This window comes from Zeugodacus cucurbitae, chromosome 4 (genome assembly GCF_028554725.1).
Source record: "Zeugodacus cucurbitae isolate PBARC_wt_2022May chromosome 4, idZeuCucr1.2, whole genome shotgun sequence".
In the NCBI taxonomy this organism is placed as follows: Eukaryota; Metazoa; Arthropoda; class Insecta; order Diptera; family Tephritidae; genus Zeugodacus; species Zeugodacus cucurbitae.
Window position 1 is genome coordinate 51,130,461 of NC_071669.1, and position 22,198 is coordinate 51,152,658.

Consider the following 22,198-nt stretch of genomic DNA (forward strand, 5'->3'; position numbering starts at 1 on the left):
TATCATCTAACAACCAATAATACTTAATATTAATTACAAAACAAATGTTATCACTGATATGATATATATTGCTGCTACCAAATGTGATTAGCTGGATTTTACGTACACCGTTACTGTGAAAAATATTCATATATTTCAATTGATATTAAAGGAATGGATGTATCGAGCTTTATAGCCTTCTAAGCTTTCATTTTTTTAACAATATTTCGAGATTACTATTTGTTGATACTTAGGACCTAGGATCATCTTTAATGTTAATGCTCCTATGCGATTACAATGAGATAGTTCTCTCTCACAGATTATATACCAATCTCTAGATGACTATCTTTCTTGCATGCCTAAAGTTCACATGCACTAGGCAGCAGCACTAAGAACTCTCTTTAGAAATTCACTAATTTTGGAGAAGATGAACCATAAAACATCAAAATAGAATGATAACTAATCTGTTTTGAATGCAACTCTCTGAATTCTCTTTCAAGAGGTTCGAAGCAGCGATTGAAATCAAGTCATCCGTATGTATTAGGTCTACAACTTTGCTTTCGCCGTTTTCCTATAGATGTCTCTAGGGTCAAGCACTGGTCGATTAAATCGATAAAACGTTTTAAATCGATCTTGGACATTTGTGTCAACATTAACCCAACAAAATATTTGTAGAGATCTGTTTGCATCCCAAGCTTATTCTCAACTGAAAATGTCACTTTTTGAGTCGAATTCTCGACTTTTGCGGGAAATTTTGCTTTTCTTTTTTAATTCCAAGAAAAGTGCGGCTGAGGCTCATCGAACGCTTTCGGATACGTACGATGAGGCTGTCCTAAGTGAAAGAACATGTCGCGAATGGTTTCAACGTTTTAAGAATGGTGATTATGAAGTCGAAGACCGGCATGGTGGTGGAAGGGCGAAGATTTTCGAAGATGCTGAATTGGAAGCATTACTCGACCAAGACGCGTTTCAAACCCAAAGCCGTAAACGCCTCAAAGCCATGGGGATGATTCAGAAACAAGGAAACTGGGTTCCTTACGGCTTGAAACCAAGAGATGTGAACAGCTGCTTCAAAGGCACAACAGAAAGGGATTTTTACATCGCAATGCAACTGGCGACGAAAAATGGGTCCACTACGATAGTACTAAGCGAAGAAAGTCATGGGGAAATCCTGGACATGCCTCCACGATAAAGTCATTCTCCATCATGACAATGCTCGGCCTCACGTCGCAAATGTGGTAAAAAAATATTTGGAGACTCTGAAATGGGAAATCTTAACCCACCCGCCGTATACTCTAGACGTTGCTCCATCTGACTACCACTTGTTCCGATCGAATAGTTTGAAAATTTGAAATTTGACGACTTAGAGTAGTTTTTAGAATGAATCTCATAGAAATGTTCGACCACAGAACTATTGTCCTATTAAGATGAAATGAAATAGATTACGGTGATTGACACATAACAGAAAAATTGTGCCCTATGTTCATGTAGATTTTCCAATTTTCCTTATACAGATTAGAATTAATTTTATAAATGAATTTTTGAAGTTATCTTCCTAGAATACTAGTGCACTTGAAATAGTTAACATACTAACAATGTGATGTATCTCTGACGCTCTGCGTGTGGTGCAAATTAAGCTGTAAAGGAGTCGCACCTGTTAAATTGCTGTGTCACTTCGTGTCCCATATGACACGTCTGCCACTCGCAAGATGAGCACGAATTGCAAAAAATTATTGAAGAAACATATGTTTATCTAAAAGCAATAAAGTGTCATTTGCTGAGAGCACACGTTTCGCGGATAATCGAAATGAATAATTAGATCGGATGATATGTCAATCGCTTTCGATGACGTAAAATTGTAATTAACAAATAATCACAGTTAATAAGAATTTCGGCTAATTGATGATCATATTAATGAAATGGAAATTATTTCGCGAACATTTACTATTCGTTTTATTTCGCTTTACTCTTCCACTGATAAGTAATTTCCGGCTAGCGGCGGTAGTGATAAGCTACTTATTTAAATATCCGTATCGTCCCAATAAACGAATCAGTCGAAAGTGCAATTTTTCGGAAAGCATTTCGTACGCGCTTAATTCGAGTAGAAATAAAGGTACTAAATATTTATGTTTTTATATCCCGTATAACTTTAATATTGCCAGTGATTACGTGGTTATTAAGGATTTGATCTAAATTTATGTTGAGTCATATAAGATATGTTAAATAGGGTTAACATGGCCAAAGCTGTGTATTGTGTGAAAAAGTGAATTTTGAAAAACAAAAAATGTTTTCAATATCGTTGTATTCTTCACATATTGAGAATTTTTTTCATATGAGAAATTAATTCGGCGGTTCTACATTGGTTATCGTGAATAATGTTATTACTGTCTCGTTTCATTTTATTCTTTACCTCTAGAATTCCTTCGAATTGTAATACATTTTCTGCTCCAACAAGAACAAGCTACACTTTGGTAAAACCGCGTACCATCACTCCACTAGCGAATTAAAACTTTCGACGCTACCGATCGATGATGACAACGTCTGTAGACGAGCACTTTTCACAGTGTTTTATATATTTTGAAAATGGCAAATTTGCTTCGAATCAAATTTGTTCATTTTAAATAATATAACTTGAAAATCTATATTTGCAGGGGGATGGAAAAAGTTTTAACCTAATCCTGATTATTTTTGGTCACAATTCACGATTCTGAGAAAATTTGATAGATTGTTTTAGAGAGAAATTCATTGTCAAAATCTATATGGATCAAATTTTAAACGATCGGTTTTTGGAAATGTAACCAGATTATCTGCTTTCATTGTGTTCTTTGGGAAAGTACTCTAAACTTGATCTAATTAAATAATATTGTTTAGTTTAAATTTAATATTTGACTTCCCAATAAGAGAAGTAAAGAAAAGTCCAGGGAGCAGACCCCCAATATCTTAATAAATGTATTTCTTTAAAATAATATTTTCTTTACTTCTCTTTTGAACAAAGCGAACGAGTTGTCACAGACTGTTTGAAGGATTTGCTAGAGCCATTACTTAGTGATGTTAATTTGGAATAAGAATACTGTCTTGATCCAACATATTTTGCACCAGTAGCTCTATTTAAAGGACCAAGAAACACAACTGTGAATTGAAAACAATCGGATATTTCAGTTCAGTTATAAGTTATCGTTAAACCTGAATCTGGAAAATATCGGATGGCAAAAAAATATATAAATTCATTGAAAATATATCCAGAAAGACATGTTTCAAGGATAAAACATAAAATATATCGATAAATATATCAATTCATATTTTGTTAAACCGATTATTATTAATATGTTTAATCTAATCCTAATACCCGTGAAGTCTATAAATGCTTGTTGAGTTCGCTTTATACTCAAAGCCTTCGAGGTAAATGATTGTGGTCATCAATAAATAATTTCTTTATCCAATTTGAATGAATCCAATGAATTAAGAGAAATTCTCGCTCCTTCGATATTTGCATATAGACGGTGCGAGTACTCCTTAATATATGTAACTGTATCATTTTTATTAAGTGGGTGGGTAAAATGGATGTCGTACAATGCCCTTATACCTTAAGGAGGAATAAGGAAAATTCGAACATGAAATTATATTTTATTTGCAATGAGCTAGTCTTTAGTGTCCGTTGTCTTTATTTCTGATTATGAAAGCGTTGGGAACGTTCAGAGCTCGACGCCCTAGTGCGAGCTTGTATATTTCTAATATAATATTTTGTTCTTCAAGCCGCTGCACACGCTCCGTACTCGATTCTCAAGCGCGTACTTGGGCGGTTTTGAAAATTTGTTCAGCAAGCAGCTGCGAGCGTTCGTTACTCGACTCTCTGGTACGCGATTGTTATGCGAAGAGAATGACTTGCAGGACGATTTTCAATTTCAGATTAAGATTCTCCATCACGAAGTCTTTTTGATGCCCTCACCTGGGAACTATTTCCAGAAAATTGAGATTCTACCAATAAATATAGCCTATGTTACTCGGGGTGAATGTAGCTTTCCAATGGTGAAAGAAATTTTGAAATCGGTACAATAGTTTTTGAGCTTATTCATACATACAAATCTTTCCTCTTTTTAATAGTAGTATAGATGAATAAAATTTGTAATCGAAATCGATCCTTAATTATGTTCGCTATATTTATTATTGATATTTAGTGTCCTTCGAATTTTATTTAAAAATTCGAATTCGATTGCAAAATCCTTCTATAATTTGTATGTATGCGGTAACAACAACAAAATATTGTACACTATTATTGACCTTGCGCATTGGATACTTTTAGAGACTGGATTAGGGTTTTTTAGGAATTGAAGAGTTGTATTGCGGAAGGTTTATTCCAAAAATATATAAATAAACAAGTAAGGAAGGGCTAAGTTCGGGTGTAACCGAACATTTTATACTCACGCAATTTAATTATTTAACTTTATTTATATTATATAATACACAATTTGACCCACATATTCATCATATATATTGTATAAAGTCCATTGAAAGTTGGAAACCCTAATGTTAGGTTAGGAGCACCGAGGTCCTCGTGTTCGATATATGGTGCCTTAAAAACCTATGGTCCGATTTCGGCGATTTTTAGAATGGGGCTGCCACACTATAAACATAGTATTTGTGCAAAGTTCTGCACCGATATCTTCACTAGTGCTTACTTTATATATTGTAAAGTAAACGATTCAGATCGTCTTCAAAGTTCTGGTATATAGGAAGTAGGCGTGGTTGTGAAGCGATTTGGCCTACTTTCACAACATATCATTGGGATGTAAGGAAACTGTTACAAACCAAGTTTCATTGAAATCGGTCGAGTAGTTCCTGAGATATGCTTTTTGACCCATAAGCGGGCGACGCCACGCCCATTTTCCATTTTGTAAAAAAATCTGAGTGCAGCTTTCATCTGCCATTTCTTATGTGAAATTTAGTGTTTCTGACGTTTTTCGATAATGAGTTAACCCACTTTTAGTAATTTTCAACCTAACTTTTGTATGGGAGGTGGGCGTGGTTATTATCCGATTTCTGTCATTTTTGGACTGTATTAAGAAGTGGCTAAAAAAACGACTGCATGAAGTTTGGTTTATATAGCTTCATTGGTTTCCGAGATATGTACAAAAAAACCTATTTGGAGGCGGGGCCACGCCCACCTCCCCAAAAAAATGACATCCAAATATGCCCCTTCATAGTGCGATCCCTTATGCCAAATTTTATTTCCATAGCTTTATTTATGGCTAGTTATGGCACTTTATGTGTTTTCGGTTTTCGCCATTTTGTGGGCGTGGCAGTGGTCCGATTTTGCTCATTTTCGAAAGCAACCTTCCTATGGTGCCAAGAAATAAGTGTGCCAAGTTCCATTAAGATATCTTAATTTTTACTCAAGTTACAGCTTGCACAGACGGACGGACGGACGGACAGACAGACATCCGGATTTGAACTCCACTCTTCACCCTGATCACTTTGGTATATATAACCCTATATCTAACTCGTTTAGTTTTGGGTGTTACAAACAACCGTTATGTGAACAAAACCATAATACTCTCTTTTTAGCAACTTTTGTTGCGAGAGTATAAAAATGTATGTCCATATTGTTTATCAGTGTACATAGTATATTAAAATTTTGTATGAGTTTACACGTGTTATATTATTATTATGTTTATGTTTTACAAAATTCAATGTGTTTTTTGATTACCTTGATCTGTACTTAGATAGCGCAGATAGGCTTTGTATCCTAGATAGGCGAAAATATTTGCAAATTTGCGTTTCTACGCGTGTCAGCAGCAACTACAACTATGTAAGTGTGTGCGTATGTATATGTAGCAATCGATAACGGTATCAGTAAAACACTAGTGATTTCAGCAAGTGCTTGAATGTACGTACACTTTATGGTAATTTAACACTGAATTTTCACGCACAAAAACAACAATGTTTTGGTTTTTGCAACAAAAACAATCACTATAGATACATAGAACTACAACAACAATTATTATCTATTCTTATCAAATGTGTTATCGTTTAACAACAACAAACATAAATATTTATCACAATCAATATAACAACAACAATTGGCAACAACACTAAGTCCATGCATATGCACTTACATATGCTTACTGAAAATACAGCAACAATGATTACACAACAAATTACACGTAAAGCCTGTGAGCGACTGTCGTCTCGTGGGTCCTGCTGCTGCTGCCGTTGTTGCTCTTGGCTTAACGGATGTGGCAAATATGGCGCCAGCAACGCAACGCTCCTGGACTTATGTACCAACGGCGTTTGGTGGTGTCGCCAACGCCACTTTGCAACGCTGCTGCTGCTAAGGCGCCCACTTGCCGTGCCCCACCAGCCGTTAGTGCCGTTTCTGTGCAGCAAAGTCACATACGGTATTTTTGGTAAAATTGGGGAGGGATTCTGTTTTCAGTATATACTCGTATTAAGTGTATTTATTTAAGGTCTTTCTGTAGTGGTTGCAGTGTTAGTGATAGTGCCAAACACTTTCTCTATACATATAAACATTTGTTATAAGTAGCAAAGTGCTAATTCGTGCAGTTGGAGCGCTGAAGCACAGTGATCAAGGCTTTGCTAATACATTTAAAAATAAGCATTTAAAATTTGTGATTGAAAAAACTTTCTCAAATAAATGATAAACTTCGATTTTATAATCAACGAGACGAATATATCTCTAGATAACTCTAAATCTCCTCTTATATTCTTCAATGCTTTTAGCTGTACGAACTTAAGTCCGTCTTTCCGTGCAAGCGATAAATCAAGTAAGCTTAGGTTCTTAGGCTAATCACTAAGATGGGGTTCACACTTAAACTAATGTAGACAAGATAAGACTTTGTAAAGCCAAAAACTCCGCCAACTAGCTGGATCATATTCATCAAAAACACGCCTTTAAAACCGTCAAAAATTTGCTTAGGTTTGAGGTCGCAAAAGTGGATCAGACAATAAGTAAGAATTGAATAGATTCAACCCCATATTTATTGAAATTAGTTATTGAAACAATGACCCCTCCTGCGACTAAGAAAAAGCTCATCTTATTGAGGGTGTTGAGCTAGCTAGACTTCTTAAATTTTACCTCAGGTGAGAAAGACCAGCTCAGATAAACATAATTTCATAAGCTACTACCGCTAAATCTATTTAGTATTTGCTATTTTAGACTATGTGCATACTTTCGAAACTGCTGAATAGTACTATCAGAAGGAAAGCAGATACAGAGAAGAGAAACAGTTCGATAGTAGGGCAATGGGAGCAAAACCGACCACTTTTGAGCGCAACTTCTCACCTTAGAAATTGTTTCACCCAATTGTATTGTAAGATTTGGTTTAAGTAGCCTTGAACGAAATTTTATTTGAAAATAAAACTTGTCGAAAATAGTATTCTGCTATGTAACAATTCTGCCCCGAAGATATCGGACAATATCACGCTGGTTCTCCTATGTACATATGTGATTGGCGTTGAAACCGTTTAGCCGGTTATAGCCGAATCGATGATAGCGCGCCACTCCTCTCTTTCCCTCGTAGTTCGGTGCCAGTTGGAGAACCCAAGTGTAACCAGGTCGCTCTCCACCTGGTCCCCTCCCTCGGCTTCCTCCAGCGGGTACTGCATCGCTCACTTTCAGAGCTGGAGTGTTTTCGTCCATTCAGACAACACGACCTAGCCAGCGTAGTCGCTGTCTTTTTATTCGCTGAACTATGTCAATATGGTCGTATAACTCGTACAGCTCATCGTTACATCGTCTGCGGTATTCGCCGTTGCCAACGTTCTGAGGACTATAAATCTAGCTCAAAATTTTCCTCTCGAAAACTCGTCTCATCTGATGTTGACATCGTCCACACTTCTGCACCATAAAGCAGGTTCGTCGAGAGAAGAATTTACTTTTAAATTGCCTACTCAGTCCAAAGTAGCACATGTTGGCAAGAGTGATTCTACGCTGGCTGACATTGTTGGTGTTGTTGGTGCTGGTTCCCAGGTATACGAAATTATCTACGACTTCGAAGTTATGACTTTCAACAGTGACGTGGGAGCCAAGACGCGAATGCGCTGACTGTTTGTTTGATGACAGGAGATATGTCGACCTGGTTCCTTTCGGTTAACTTTATAAAACATAATTAAATATTAGGGCCAAACAAATTTCAGAAAAGTACGGTAGTTTTCGTTTTTGGAAAAAAATATTTATTCCAACGTCTATATTAATTCTTCAAAATTTCAATTATATTAAGTGAAGTTATTTTATAACAGATATTAAAAAAACAGTTAAATAAAACTAAGTGATATATGCAGTTGCAGTTAACAATATGACCATGGCAAGGATCATAAAGCTTCAATCTTTATAAATTGTGCCATTAAAATTGCTATATGTCTGAGATACTTGAAGAAAGAAAGTGAAAACGGTTCAAATAAAACTATATCCGCCTTTGAGATATAGGGAACCGAGTTGGAACTATAGTAGTACATGCTCTAAATGAGTGACTCATGGGCTTAATCAATTATTTTATTTGAAAAAATCTTCGTGTACGGTTTAGAAACCGTTAGCGACCGTTAAAATATTAATTGGTCCGTGCTATTAGCCGTGATTGATGGTAAATGTGACAAAAAGCATATTATGACTTTGTATACCAATACTGTTAACTTTTTCCATTTTTTGGGTTATTCGATGAAGGTCTCTCGTAAATAATATATCAATATATACCCAAAAACAATTTTCGGTATAGTAGTACAGTAAATTTACTGTTACAATAAAAAAGAAATACTTTTTACATGCCGTACAGTAAATACTGGTCATCAATAAGGCTGTCAATGGAATAGTACACGAACGAACTTACTATATGAGCAATAAAAAATCGCTCAGCGCCAACAGTTACATATTTGGACATTTCGAGATTAAGCCACTGTACCGTGTACATACGTTTATGTAGTTTACCAAATTTATATATTTTTGTTGAAATTATGTATAAAGGATATGTGTGAGCAATACGAGTGTTCCCTGTGCCACAATGTGGTAAGACCTTGCTTATGGATTTTCTCGTTGCTGACGTTGGCACTTTGTGCTAGATTTAGAGCTTGTCCTTAAGCAGTCGCAGGGAGTAGTAGGTTTTCTACCAAAAGATTCCAAGTACATACACATTTATTCTCCTTCAAATATATGTAAATTCGAGTACACACTCTGTTCTTTATGGGAATTTCGAGGTGATGACGCTCGTGTGTTTACAAAATAAACATTTCTAATTGACTTAGCGACCTTCTGCCGCAAGTTTAAAAAAGTAAATTTAATTATGTTGTCGCTTATTGCGCGTTATTTATGTCAGCATGTGGGTGGAAGTTACTTTAGGTCCATACAAATTTTAATAAAATTAGTCACCTTTCTAGAAACCATTTAAAGCTAATATGCACAAAGAAATCGAAGACTAAACGTGTTGAACCGAAGTTATGTAATAACTATAACGGTAAATACGTACATGTGTTTGTGTGTTAAAAAGCTATAATTTATTTGAAATTCTTTCATAAGCTTAATGTTAGGAGACTCATAGGACCTATTGAAGGCTCTTAGTTAATTTTTAATGATCATTTATCAGTATTTATTTATGAGGGTATTTAAGGCTCAATGTGTGTATATGTATCATATGTTCATCCTATAGAACCACTAAATATATTTAAAACGTTATATTTGGGGGCCAACGAGATACATGGGTATCGAGATGTAATGGTCACCAATTTAATGTCATGAAGAAAAATATGTGTTTATTTCAATATTCGACATTGCTGTGAAGATCTCCTGATTACATTCCTTAGAAAATTAAAGAAAAGTGCAAAGAGAAAATATCAAACTTGAACTACCCACTATAAAGTAGTTTGGACTTTTGAACTATTCTAGCATCATAGACATACTCAGAACTTTTGTCAGCATCATTTTTTGGGTCATTTAGATATTTTTTGAGTCATATAAAATATGAGAAATTTGACTCATAGAATATAAAGACGTCAAAACCACACAAGCTTATTTTAATTCTCAAATTTTATATAAGCTCGGTCAGAATTTTTAGAGAACAGAGTCATATTGAATATATCCGGAATATTTTAATTTTTATTTGCTCGAAGGTTGTTTATTTATTTGAATTAGCTATATGAAGGAGCGTGGTTTCAGCAAAACATTTAGAAAGCCAGATGATATTAATTGGCCATCCCATTCTACTATTCACTTGACTCTCTTTTTTTTAGTACATATCTTAAAGTCTTTTGAGTGACTAAAGAAACTTGTATATATTTATAAATACAATTATTCTGTATGCGGGTATGTCACAGAACTCCTACTAAACGGTTAGACCGATTTTATTGAGATTTTTTATGTGTCTTCAGGTCGATTCGAAAATGGTTTGTACTCGCCATTCAGTTCAATTTAAATAGTGAATTTAATGAATTCTCAATTTATAATTTTTTTTTTTATGTTTTATATTTGCCAAAACTAGATGGCGCCATTGTTACAGTATAGAAATCGCTTAAAGATATATAAAATAAAAACATTTGATTGGGAAATGTTAAATAATTTGATGCCGCTACTGTCGGTGTACCAAATCTTCAATCCAATTATACCGTTGAACTTCCCTAAATCGAATCACCATAATCCACAAAAAAAATTCAAGTTATAGATAATTAAGAGTTATTCAAGTTAATTTGTATGAAATTTGATTAAAGAGTTCGATTTTTTCATTGAAATATAATTCTTTAAAAAAGCTTTAAAAATATAGATTCACCCACAGTTTTATTTATTTACTTCGCATACAGTTTTATGTACATACAATAAAAGATGTATTTTGTTTGTTCCAGTTTGCTATTATTTGTCTTTTGGCGTCTGTAGCTCATGTGTTTGTGAAATCTATTTATGAAATCTATAAGCGTAATATCATTTTTTTGTTCGTCTCCATACGAATATAGGAACTCCTTTAAAATTGTTTCTTGATAGTAAAATTTAAAATTTTGTATTATGCCCTGGTCGAAAAGTTCGATTTATGGAAGGAAATTTATATGAAATTTGACATTTTGATGGGCAATCCATTCAAAAGTTCGAATTATGGAGATCTTCGACTTATAAAAGTCCGTGTTGTGGATGTTCCACTGTTTTTTATTATGTGTGTTTCATTTCATACTTTGTTTAATATCCTAATAAATATCATCCAAGACAATGTATATATATATATATAATTTTTTGGTTCTTTGGAATTGTGACAAATTTAGATTTCTTGATTTAATTTTTAGCACGAAATATATGTTGATGTAACTTATTTTCTTTATATGCATACATATGTATAACAGTATCTACATTACTACTTATATATTATGTACTGAAAAGTACCCGTTGCCTAAGGATACAGCATTGAACTAACACATACTCCTACACATTTGTATAGCTATATAATGTCATTAGTCGACCACCCAAATTGACGCCTGCTTACCCGCCGGGCACTTACTACGAGCAAAAAATAATAAAAAATGCAAGATAAAACGTTGCCCACGCACAAAGTGTTGCAATGTTGCGCAACAGCAGCGTCGCACAATGGCGTCAATTGGTTGGCGCAATACAAAAGCGGCTGCCATCATTTGCATGCAACATCGCTCAATAATTGCATTTGAACGCCAATTACGCACACAAATAGATAGCTAGCTAGTTTGCTGTTTTGTTAGTATATACTACTGCATATATATATTTCCTTATACACATGAGTTAATGAATCTAGGTGGGAGCTTATATAAGTATGCGTATATACATATATATGTGTATATCTATTTTTTTCTGCTGCAACGGGTTTATTATTGTATATTTTGCATGTATTGTTAGACACATACACATACACATACACAATATATAAACACATTGTGAAACCACACATGCAACTTCTGTTGCCTGCAGCTAATGTTGCTCATACCACCCGCCTTACAATAGTTATAGTTCGCAGTTGTTGTTGCTGCCTAAGCTGCTTCTTCATCATTAACACAGCACTCATACACAATAACAAGCATTTGCAACCACATGAGTTTCAACGCCCACATTGCGGTGGCGCCACACTCAGCTAACACACTACCTTCCTATACATTCAAATGTAAATATCTTTGCATGTAATTTAATTTATGTCACCTCCTCTACTTTGCTCCAGCTCACTAGACAACATGGCGCTATCTCTTTTCCGCACGCTGCTATTGGTTGTTGCCACCAACGGTTTGGCGCATGCGCATCATGTGCCTGCCTCGACGGTGGTAAATTTCGTTGTGACGTCATCGTTGCCCACTATAGGGGTTGCACGCAATGAAAGCAGCTATCAGCATTACAACAACAATACTGATAGCAATAACAACGCAACTAGCATCCTTGGCGCAAACGCTGAGTATCCAAGCCAAACTGCGTTGAACCTCGAGGACAACGGCAACGGCGACGCTTTCACTGTCAACATCAGCACGCCGAAGAGTGTAGTTCAGGATTGGAGTTTGGTTTGTCAGCAGCTCTGCGGGTAAGTCAACTGTTGCAAAGCTGAAATTACTTTGGTGCAAAAGTTGAAGAATATATATATTTTTCAAGTGAAGCAAAATTAAGTTGTGTATATAAATATCTGCGTGTGTTTGTGTGTATAAAAGCACTTAAAATGGAATTATGTCATAATTCAATTAGCTGACAGCAAAAGTTTTGTGTCATAACTGCGCACTACACTCCAAGTGATAAGATCTTCATTAAGGTCACAAGTGTATAAATGCAAAGTGTGTTGTGAAAGTAGCTTAAAGTGTATGTATGTGTTGTAGCTTAAGCGAAATTTTGTGTGCTTAAACAAAAGTTTTAATGCATTTAAGTTTAAATATTAAAACAACCACAGTAAGTTTCTAATTCTTAGTCTTCGTGTGCTTTGCTTTATTCCATAATTGCAGAGCTGGCTTGGGCGGCGCGCCATGTTTGGCCTACTGTCACAGCAGTGATAAGCCGTCGCTTCTACCAGCCTTCAATGGCAGCAGACAAGAAATATGCAAGGACCTCTGCAGGCTACAGCTCGGTAAGTGATTTATAAGAATTCAATATATTATTATGAATTTTTATATTGATAATAGATTTACTAGTGATAGTGATATAAAATATAATGTGTAAAGGCGCCAACAAAACCTAAAAATAAATTTCGAGTTATGGGAAATTAGTAATGTCGAATCTGAAAAAAATGAAACTTTTGAAAAGTAAGACAAATTTTAACTTTTAAGAACCGGAGAACCACAAACAGTATGTTAACTAAACTTATAGTTTTCGAATTTTGACGAAAGGTGAAATTTTTTTTATGATTATACGTGATGTGGCAAAAAATAACGGTAATTGTAAAATTTAAAGATTTACGGGTTTAGGGATTTGCCCCTGGAATACGATACAATTTTCAGCTATATTCATTGCTGTCTCAGCCGCTAATGTTATAGGTGTTTTTATGAGCTTGGCGATTTTCATTTTTTAAAAGCTCACACCTCGTTGCTTGTTCGTGAAATCTTAACTAAAAAACAATACTGTGAGGATACCCCAGTCTCTAAATTCACGCCGGATATGGCACATTGTGACTTTTTCCTATTTCCAAAAATAAAGAGAACCTTAAACGGCCGTCGTTTTACAAGCATGCGACAAATCGCTGAAATGACGAAAGGCTGTCGCCAAAATGGAGTTTGAGAAGTGTTTCGACAATAGAAGAAGTGGGACTATTTTGAAGATGACAATATTAATGTAATCAATAAATATTAAAAAAAAACGAAAATTCCCGTTATTTTTTGAAGACCCCAACCAACAACACAAGAACCATCATTTTCTTTCTGGTTTTAAAATGACAAGACTAAACTTATTATCAAAAATATGTATATCAAATTCTATGATAATTTGTTTGTTTTTGACATTATTCATGTAGCGCCCAGCGCCATTGACAGTTCTTGGTTAGATGAAAATGCGCGTCTGTTCCGGTTACATAGACCGGATTGTCGCAGATCCACATAGGAAACGTCTCTACTTTTGTATTTAAAATTCAGTTCAAATTCAAATCTCCATTTCCAATTATTAGCAAATATTTCATTCAATATTTGGTGATAATCACTTAATCGGCGTAATAATACTAAAGGAACTCTCATATCTGGAACATCGATTGTGTTAAAAACGCGACTAATATTCATCCAGCCTGCTAGATAAGAACAAATGGATCTGAATGGATTGTAAATAGATGGTAGTTTTCATCGACAGAAATATAAAAATAAATATAGCCAATTTTTATATTCCGGAAATGTATAAAATATAAATTAAAAAAAATGATTTGTAAGATTATATAAACTCACACATGAAAGAAATAGTCTAAAAGGTTGGAATCGTTTTATATTTATGATTTAAGATAAGTACAATCGATAATCAATCGAGGGTGATTAAAGGATGTATAATCACGAGTGTTCTATTGTTTCAAAATAGGTATCAGTGATTGCATGCTATTGAATCCTGAGAGCAAAGAAAGTAAATTGTTTTCTGATCCAAATAATACCATTACATAGCACATCGGGTAATTAAAGTATCGGTTATCTCGATCATACGATATTTTGTGGATTTTGTGATGTTTTTATTCATAACGGCCTCTTCTCTGTCTAAAAGGTTTGATAAAATTTCTATATTTTTGTTGAATAGCCTCTGGATTAATCAAACATTCGATGATTTCGCTATTATACTTTTGAAATAGTAAAGGAAAGATATTTTTATCAAATCTTCCAGAAAAAACTTTGAGAAGAGTTTGATCATAACACTGATCTAATCCATTTCGCCATTCAGGGAGTGAAGCAAGTATCAAAATATGTAGAATAAATGCAGTTTCAGTAAATAAAATATTCAAAAGACATTAGTTTGCGTGCCATGGATATTGGATAAGGGTTAACCCTTAAACGCCTGGCGGTTCCTCCAGGAACCAACCGCTATTTTTGTAAATTTTTCATGTATAAACACGCATTTTTAAATATTACATTACATGACCTTTTGACTTGATATATCCGTTAACTTATAGTTCAGTCGCCACTTTTGTGTGAGCTTTGTAGTCATTTACATTTTGACTTGAGTAAGAGTTCATCAAAAAAATAATTTCAAGGACAGTGTTGTACTTTCAAGTGACTAACAATAATGACGAATGAAGTGGTTTTAGGCGATCGAGCACGATGATCACACATCAATAAAATGTGGATTTTTGTAAAAATATATATTTAAAATGTATTTCTCTCATGAGCACCTAGTGGTTCCTCAAAGGATCTCTCAACTAATTTTTAAGAAAAATCGTAGAACAAATGTTGTTTATTACCGACAATTATAATACATATCAAAATTTTAAGTGAATCGGAGTTATCAGGCATTTAAGGGTTAAGCTAAAGTTCTCTCTCTCACTCATCTAATATGGATTTCCCTATACTCAAATCATGGCAAACCAGTACGTTTTTTGAATGTTCAATAAACGATTCGAGAACAACATCTAACCATAAGAAGAAATAGGGTCGTAATAACCGTTGTAGCTAGAAACCCAATAACAATGTTGTACACATTTTTATGCTTTACTTTTGAATATGATTTCTATAAATCTAGTTACTGACCACATCATTCCTTTAATCATACCCCATATTCCACACATCTTGATTGAAGGTACAAGTTATTCCTTCTAAATTTTGTCATTTCATCCATTAATCAATAATGCATATCTTTATTACTCTCTTTTCCCCCGCCTTCGTTTCGTATAGGTGATGTTAGTTGCAACTGTACGCCCGAAGTAATAGCGCCGATTGCCTACTCCAATATGACAATTCAATATGAGTTGGGTAATGCGGTGTGCGGCAGCTTCTGTGAGCATAGCAATGCAACACTGATCGGCTGTAGCAGCTGCCAGTTGAAAGGCAATAAAATGCAGATAGCGAAGAGAGCGGCGGCTGAGAGCACAACACCAGACTGGAAGGAGCTGTGCGCCTCTCTATGCAAAACCGGCGATGGCGGGGCATTGTGCAATTGTGATTTGGCGCCGTTTTTTTAGAAATCTAGCAGAGCAGCGATAAGCTAAGCCAACCACACACAGTTCACGCACACACTTAAGCAAAGAGCAGAACGAAGCGTGGACGGACACAGGTGAAAGATGACAGGTGACAACTGAAGTGTCTAAGTGTCGCGGTTGTGCGAAATTTTTGGCTGGTTTTTACTACTCTGCGCGGTCTCTAAAATTTAAAATTTATTTTTGACGACGACAAAAACACCAACACTTATTGTTATTGACAATTTATTATTATTTATGACTTGCAACATACATACATATATATTCGTACAGGCATACGTTTAATGGTAATCCTAATTATGCAACACACATACATACATTTGTAAGCACAATGTATATTTTTGGAAATTATTTGTGAAAATCTACAACAACTACTTAATTTGTATGCTCCAAATAAGAAAGTTTTTTCGCAAAATATTTGGTTTTTTTATTACAACACTGTTTGTTTCTGTTTTTGTTGTTGTTTGTTGCTGTCTCTTTGTTGTTTTTGTGTTATGAAAGACGGCGGCAAGGCATTGCAGGCGGAGGAGAACTACGAAGCGTGTGAGAAAATAAGAAAAAAATACAAAAAATATTTACAAAAAAAAAAAAAATCTCAATCCCTATGCGAATCAATTAATTTGTAATTAATTTGAATTATAGTTAATGAAAAAATGTACCGTTAAACTAACGTAAACAAAAATTCACAACTACAAATACAATTATAGACATAAAGCGAAACGAAAAGTAAGCGACAGTGTATGACACAAAAATATACATACTATATATAAATAAAAAAATATATATAATTATAACGGTGATGTAGACCAATATATACATACATAAAGACATACATATATATACACAAACATCAACCATACTAACTACCTACACATAAAGCATAATCTCTAATGCACTAATAAATAGCTCATACTTACATGCAACTGTATCTAGACATAATAGTTAAGTGCCGTAATCTATAGTAATTTTAACGGTTTTCTGTTTCACAGTTATTGTTGCACAATTTTCTCAAGAAATTCGTGAATGCAAAATAAGAACAACAAAATCACCAAAGGGCTTCCAGGATGCCAGCATGGCGGCGTGCGGCTTGCCACAAGCAGTGGCGGGTGCTCAACCTCCAGCTGGCATACAAATCTCAGAGTGTAGAGTAATTGTAGGTTAAACGAAAAAAAAAAAAAAACAAAAACAAAATGTTTGAGTTAATAAACGAGTTCAAATGAAATTTTGTGCAACATTTCCAGATTGAGGCAGGTTTTGAAGATTTTTTTTTTTTTGAAAGTTATATTATTACTTTTTAGTAATGGCATGTATTCAAAGTAATTATGGTAAAAGAGTTAGTTAAAAGTGTAACACAATTTTTAATTTGTTTATTATATAAACATATATTATTTATAAATATTTAAAAACATTTTTTTATAAAAGAATTTTTTTTCGAATGAAAACAAAATATTTTTTTCATTAAATATATATAAAAAAATATTAAAAAATTTTAATTAAAAATTTTTTTCTTGGTTTCGGATGAAAAAAGTTTTTTTTTTATTAAAAATATTTTAAAACATTTTTTAAATTATTAATTAAATATATATTTTTTATGGATTTTCTAAATGGCAAATAAAATAAAAAAAAAATAAAAAATAAAATAAAAAAAAATAAAAATAAAATAAAATAAAATAAAATAAAATAAAATAAAATAAAATAAAATAAAATAAAATAAAATAAAATAAAATAAAATCAAATCAAATCAAATCAAATAAAATAAAATCAAATCAAATCAAATCAAATCAAATCAAATCAAATCAAATCAAATCAAATCAAATCAAATCAAATCAAATCAAATAAAATAAAATAAAATAAAATAAAATAAAATAAAATAAAATAAAATAAAATAAAATAAAATAAAATAAAATAAAATAAAATAAAATAAAATAAAATAAAAAATAAAATAAAATAAAGTCGATTTTCACAATTTATTTATATTATAATTTTTTGTACTGAAATTCTATATTTTTTTGTTTTAGTTGTAATTTAATTTTTTACGGTTATCTTACATTAAAAATATATTTTTTAGCTTATTTAAAAAAGAAAATATTTTTTTTTATAATTTTTAATTTTGAATAATATTTTGCACCTAAAAACTGCAACAATAAATTAAGTACAAGATATAGAAATGCCAAAATAGGTCTATTATTTTTAGCCAACAGTGTATGAGATAATTAAAAATAATTATAAATAAAACTAAAATCAATAAAAAAAATCTTTTCGTAGTAATATTAAGCTACTTTGGAAGACAAATGTTAAATAAGCACACATTGTATAGAAAATAATGAAAAATACTAGAAAAAAATCGTTTTGGAAGACATTTTTCATATACAAGAAATATGAAACTTTTGAAAAATCCACAAGCAGCAATGGATTTAAAATTTTGGAAGACAACGCTGTACACTTGACCCAAGCGTTATATAAATAAATACAAATATTTAATAATACTAAATTACATATATAAAATATATAACTAATGCTTAAGGGGGATTACATAAAGCAGCAATTAGCTTAACTTAGCAAAATTATAAAAAAAAAGTTATGAAATACATTAATATAAAAACAAAACAAAAAAATAATTATAATGAAATAATTTCTGTTTAAAAAAAAAATATTATTTCACTTTGATGAAAGCTCAAACAAAGAGGCACAGCTTTCCACACACAAAAGCGAAGAGCGAGTGTTTTTTTGTTTGTCATTTTGGCTGAAATCTACGCTGTGACTGACAATAACGGCAAATTCTTAACGCAAACACACGCCAGTGACACACAGTGGTCCGGTGCGGTTGGCAAGAATTTCCACAACGACATAGCGCAAAAGTAAATTATGCAATAATTATATAAGTAATAATAATAAAAAAAAACATGTTTTGGAAGACAAAATACCAGTTAATTTAATGCAAATAATAACAAAAATATAAATATTAGTGGCATTAATTAAAGCATATCGTAAAGTAATGTATATGTATGAATGTAAGAAGTTTGTAAAAAACAAGAAAACGTTAAGAAAATCACACAAAATATATTACAAAAGAAAATTGAAGCAAAAAAAGTAAAACAGCGACAGAGCTGGGAACAGAAACAGAATTGGTAACAGAAACAGAATTTGCAACAGAAATAGTATTGGTAACAGAAACATAATTGCCAACAGAAACAGAATTGCCGACAGAAATAGTATTGGTAACAGAAACAGAATTGGCAGCAGAAACAGAATTGGCAGCAGAAACAGAATTACCAATAGAAACAGAATTGCCAACAGAAACAGAATTTCCAGTAGTAACATAATTGCCAACAGAAACACAATTTTCAACACAAACACTATAAAATCCAACAATGTATAATATCAAATTGTCATTTCAAGTTTATTTTCTAAATGTTTGTCCAACACTACATATTTATATGGGAGCAAATTTTCAGAGCACAGCCAATGTTATGAGAGAAACCAATTTTTGATGTCGACAACCATTTGAAGAGTCACAAAAAAGAATTAACTAATTATTAATAAATATTGCACAGCACTTTTAATGTTAAACGCAATTTATGCATATTAAGTGTCGTATTCCACTTTCGTATTGTCTTTAAATGCACCTAAATAATCCAAAAATGCACGCACCCCCCTCACACCCACAAAGCAGCAATGCTAAATATTTATGAAAGCACACCTATGAATATTATATATAAAAACATATCTCTACAAATATATATATTAAATGTAAATGCACTTATTTTTTTCTCTAATTACTTGCCTGTTGATTGTATGTATTTGTACTTGTTGTAATTGTATTGTATTGTAATCTAGTTGTTAACTGCCATTCGACTTTGTTTTACTCTCAAAAACAAATTATAAAAAAAAACTAACAAGAAACAAAGGATTCGTTTAGTATGGAGAATGTCATTTAATTAAAATACCTTTGGATAACCAAGTAATCAAAAAAAAAAAATAAAAATTCAAATACTTTCAATTACATAATTATCTCAAATACAAAAAAAAAAAAACAAAAAATGCACTTTTCAATATTCAAACTTTATAAGTGTTTAGCTGCATATATCAAATGAAACGAAACACAAGCGAGAGCATAAATAAATTGTCCTTTTCGTGACTACACAACGGCGTAAAACCAAAAGCAGGCTGCAAAAGGAGTACCACGAAATGTTTATTTGCTTAACAATATATATATATATAGCTAACTGTGTACATAAATGCATATGTATGTTTATGTATTTTAAATGGAAACTCCAGCATATAACAAATATTTAATGAAATTAATAAACAATTATATAGTTGAATGTTGTGAAGTCAATTATGAAGGTATTTTTTAATGGTTAGAAGGTGATAACGGTAAGTTAGTAGATTTTGTTAAAAATCAATGCTGACTCAAGAAGTAATTGTAAACATAGCCTTCTCTGCCTTTAAATTATAGGGGTAATTAAAGATTACGAAAGACAACTAGAAACGTCGATCTATTTTGATGATAAACAAGTAAGGAAGGACTAAGTTCGGGTGTGACCGAACATTTTATACTCTCGCAATTTATTTATTTAATTTTATAACTATAACACACAATTTGACTCACATATTCGGCATATAAGTAGATGGTATAAAGTCCGTTAAAAGTTTGAAAACGCTAATATTAGGAATAGTTATGACCTGATTTAACTCATTTTTGGCAAGGTGACATATTGTTAGAACAAAAATATTCCCTCTGAATTTCTTCAAAATATCTCAAACCCATGTTTTCGGTAAAAAAAATTTGTTAGAAGCACTGAGGTTACATAGGTTTAGTTTTTGACCCATAAGTAGGCGGAGCCCCGCCCATTTAAAAAAAATTGCATACTAATTTGAGTATAGCCCTTCTGTAGCATCTTTAAAATTAATTAAGATTTCCGGGGATTTTCTTTACTGAACTAAAGCATTTTTAGTAGTTTTCAACACAATCTTTGTTTGGGAGGTGGTCGTGGTTACAATCCGATTTCCTCAATTTTTGGTCGTTATATGGAAGTGCCTGAAGGAAACGACTCTAGAGAGTTTGGTAAATATAACTTTATTAGTTTACGTCGCCGTGATCACTTTGATATGTACAATAAACTTAGTACGGGGCGTGACCATTTCATAGTGCGATCCTTTGTAACAAATTTTATAGCTTAATTTATGGCTTAGTTATAGCTCTTTATTTGTTTTCGCTTTTCTTCATTTTGTGGGCGTGGCAGTGGTCCGATTTTGACCATTTACGAAAGCAACCTTCTTATGCCAAGGGACATGTGTACCATTATGTCATTGAGTTGTCTCAATGTTTTCTCAAGTTACAGCTTCCATGGATGGACAGACAGACTTCTGGATTTCAAATTTACTCGTCGCCGTGATCACTTTGATATCTATAACACTATATCTACCTCATTTAGTTTAAGAACTTACAAACAATCGTTATGTGAACAAAACTATTAGCAACTTTGTTGCGAGAGTATAAAACCCGAGATGTTTCAACATCAGTTAGAAATTGTACAGACCTTGCCTTTCTCCATACAACTTGACAAGAGCCGACCGTCAAGATAGCTGTCACCTCACACAAAGTCGCTAAGAAATATGACAAATGTAGGCAGCAAATACGAAGAATTTAAGAACTAAATTGTAAAAAAAATATTGCCATCCTTTCACAAAATAAGTTATATATAATATTAAATAAAACAAAAAATGCGTGTATCAAATTAAAGAGGTTTGAGGATGCTTTAAACACATTTTCAACAAAATACTTCATCAATTATAACCCTTGACCATCAATGCATGCGAATCAATGCATTTTTTAATACAAGTCCGTTCAAAAACAATAATTAGCAATCACACAGATTGCAGATCAGCAGATCAACACTGCGTATACTTTACGTCCATTTCCAAAGTAATCGAATTTATAATTTTGTTCACAGTTAATATATTGAATTAGAGCTTAAGTATAATATTGTTTTTAAAAATATTTCTAAGTGGCTGAGAACCAAAGTTATTTTAACTTTAACGTATAATCATTTTTTCATCTAAAATCCCGAATAGTAGTAAATAAGTAATAATTACTTACTTACGATTGAGGGGTAAAATGCAAAAATTATATTTTCAGTGCTATG

General features: G+C 32.9%; 2 protein-coding genes across 4 annotated transcripts in view; one reads left to right on the top strand and one right to left on the bottom strand.

The window, feature by feature from the left end:
* LOC105210440 (glutamate decarboxylase) overlaps positions 1-6,247 on the bottom strand; it is a 37,716-nt gene extending 31,469 nt beyond the window's left edge. The window contains exon 1 of one of the 2 annotated variants that reach the window (XM_011181406.3): positions 6,093-6,247. The gene's annotated coding sequence lies outside the window, so the exon portion shown is untranslated. Of the gene's footprint in view, positions 1-5,683; positions 5,965-6,092 lie in introns of those variants that run through there. The other variant, XM_011181405.3, reaches the window with a different exon arrangement.
* Positions 1,963-20,388, top strand: LOC105210442 (uncharacterized). 2 transcript variants are annotated; one of them, XM_054229045.1, is made up of 4 exons: positions 1,963-2,092; positions 12,152-12,494; positions 12,904-13,025; positions 15,748-20,388. In XM_054229045.1, the coding sequence occupies exons 2-4, from the start codon at positions 12,157-12,159 to the stop codon at positions 16,032-16,034; spliced, it is 747 nt and encodes a 248-aa protein (XP_054085020.1). In that variant the 5' UTR covers positions 1,963-2,092; positions 12,152-12,156; the 3' UTR covers positions 16,035-20,388. The 2 variants fall into 2 exon arrangements, with proteins under 2 accessions (XP_054085020.1, XP_011179709.2); XM_011181407.3 differs by having other exon boundaries at positions 1,972-2,092; positions 12,144-12,494.
* Positions 20,389-22,198: the final 1,810 nt, after the last annotated feature.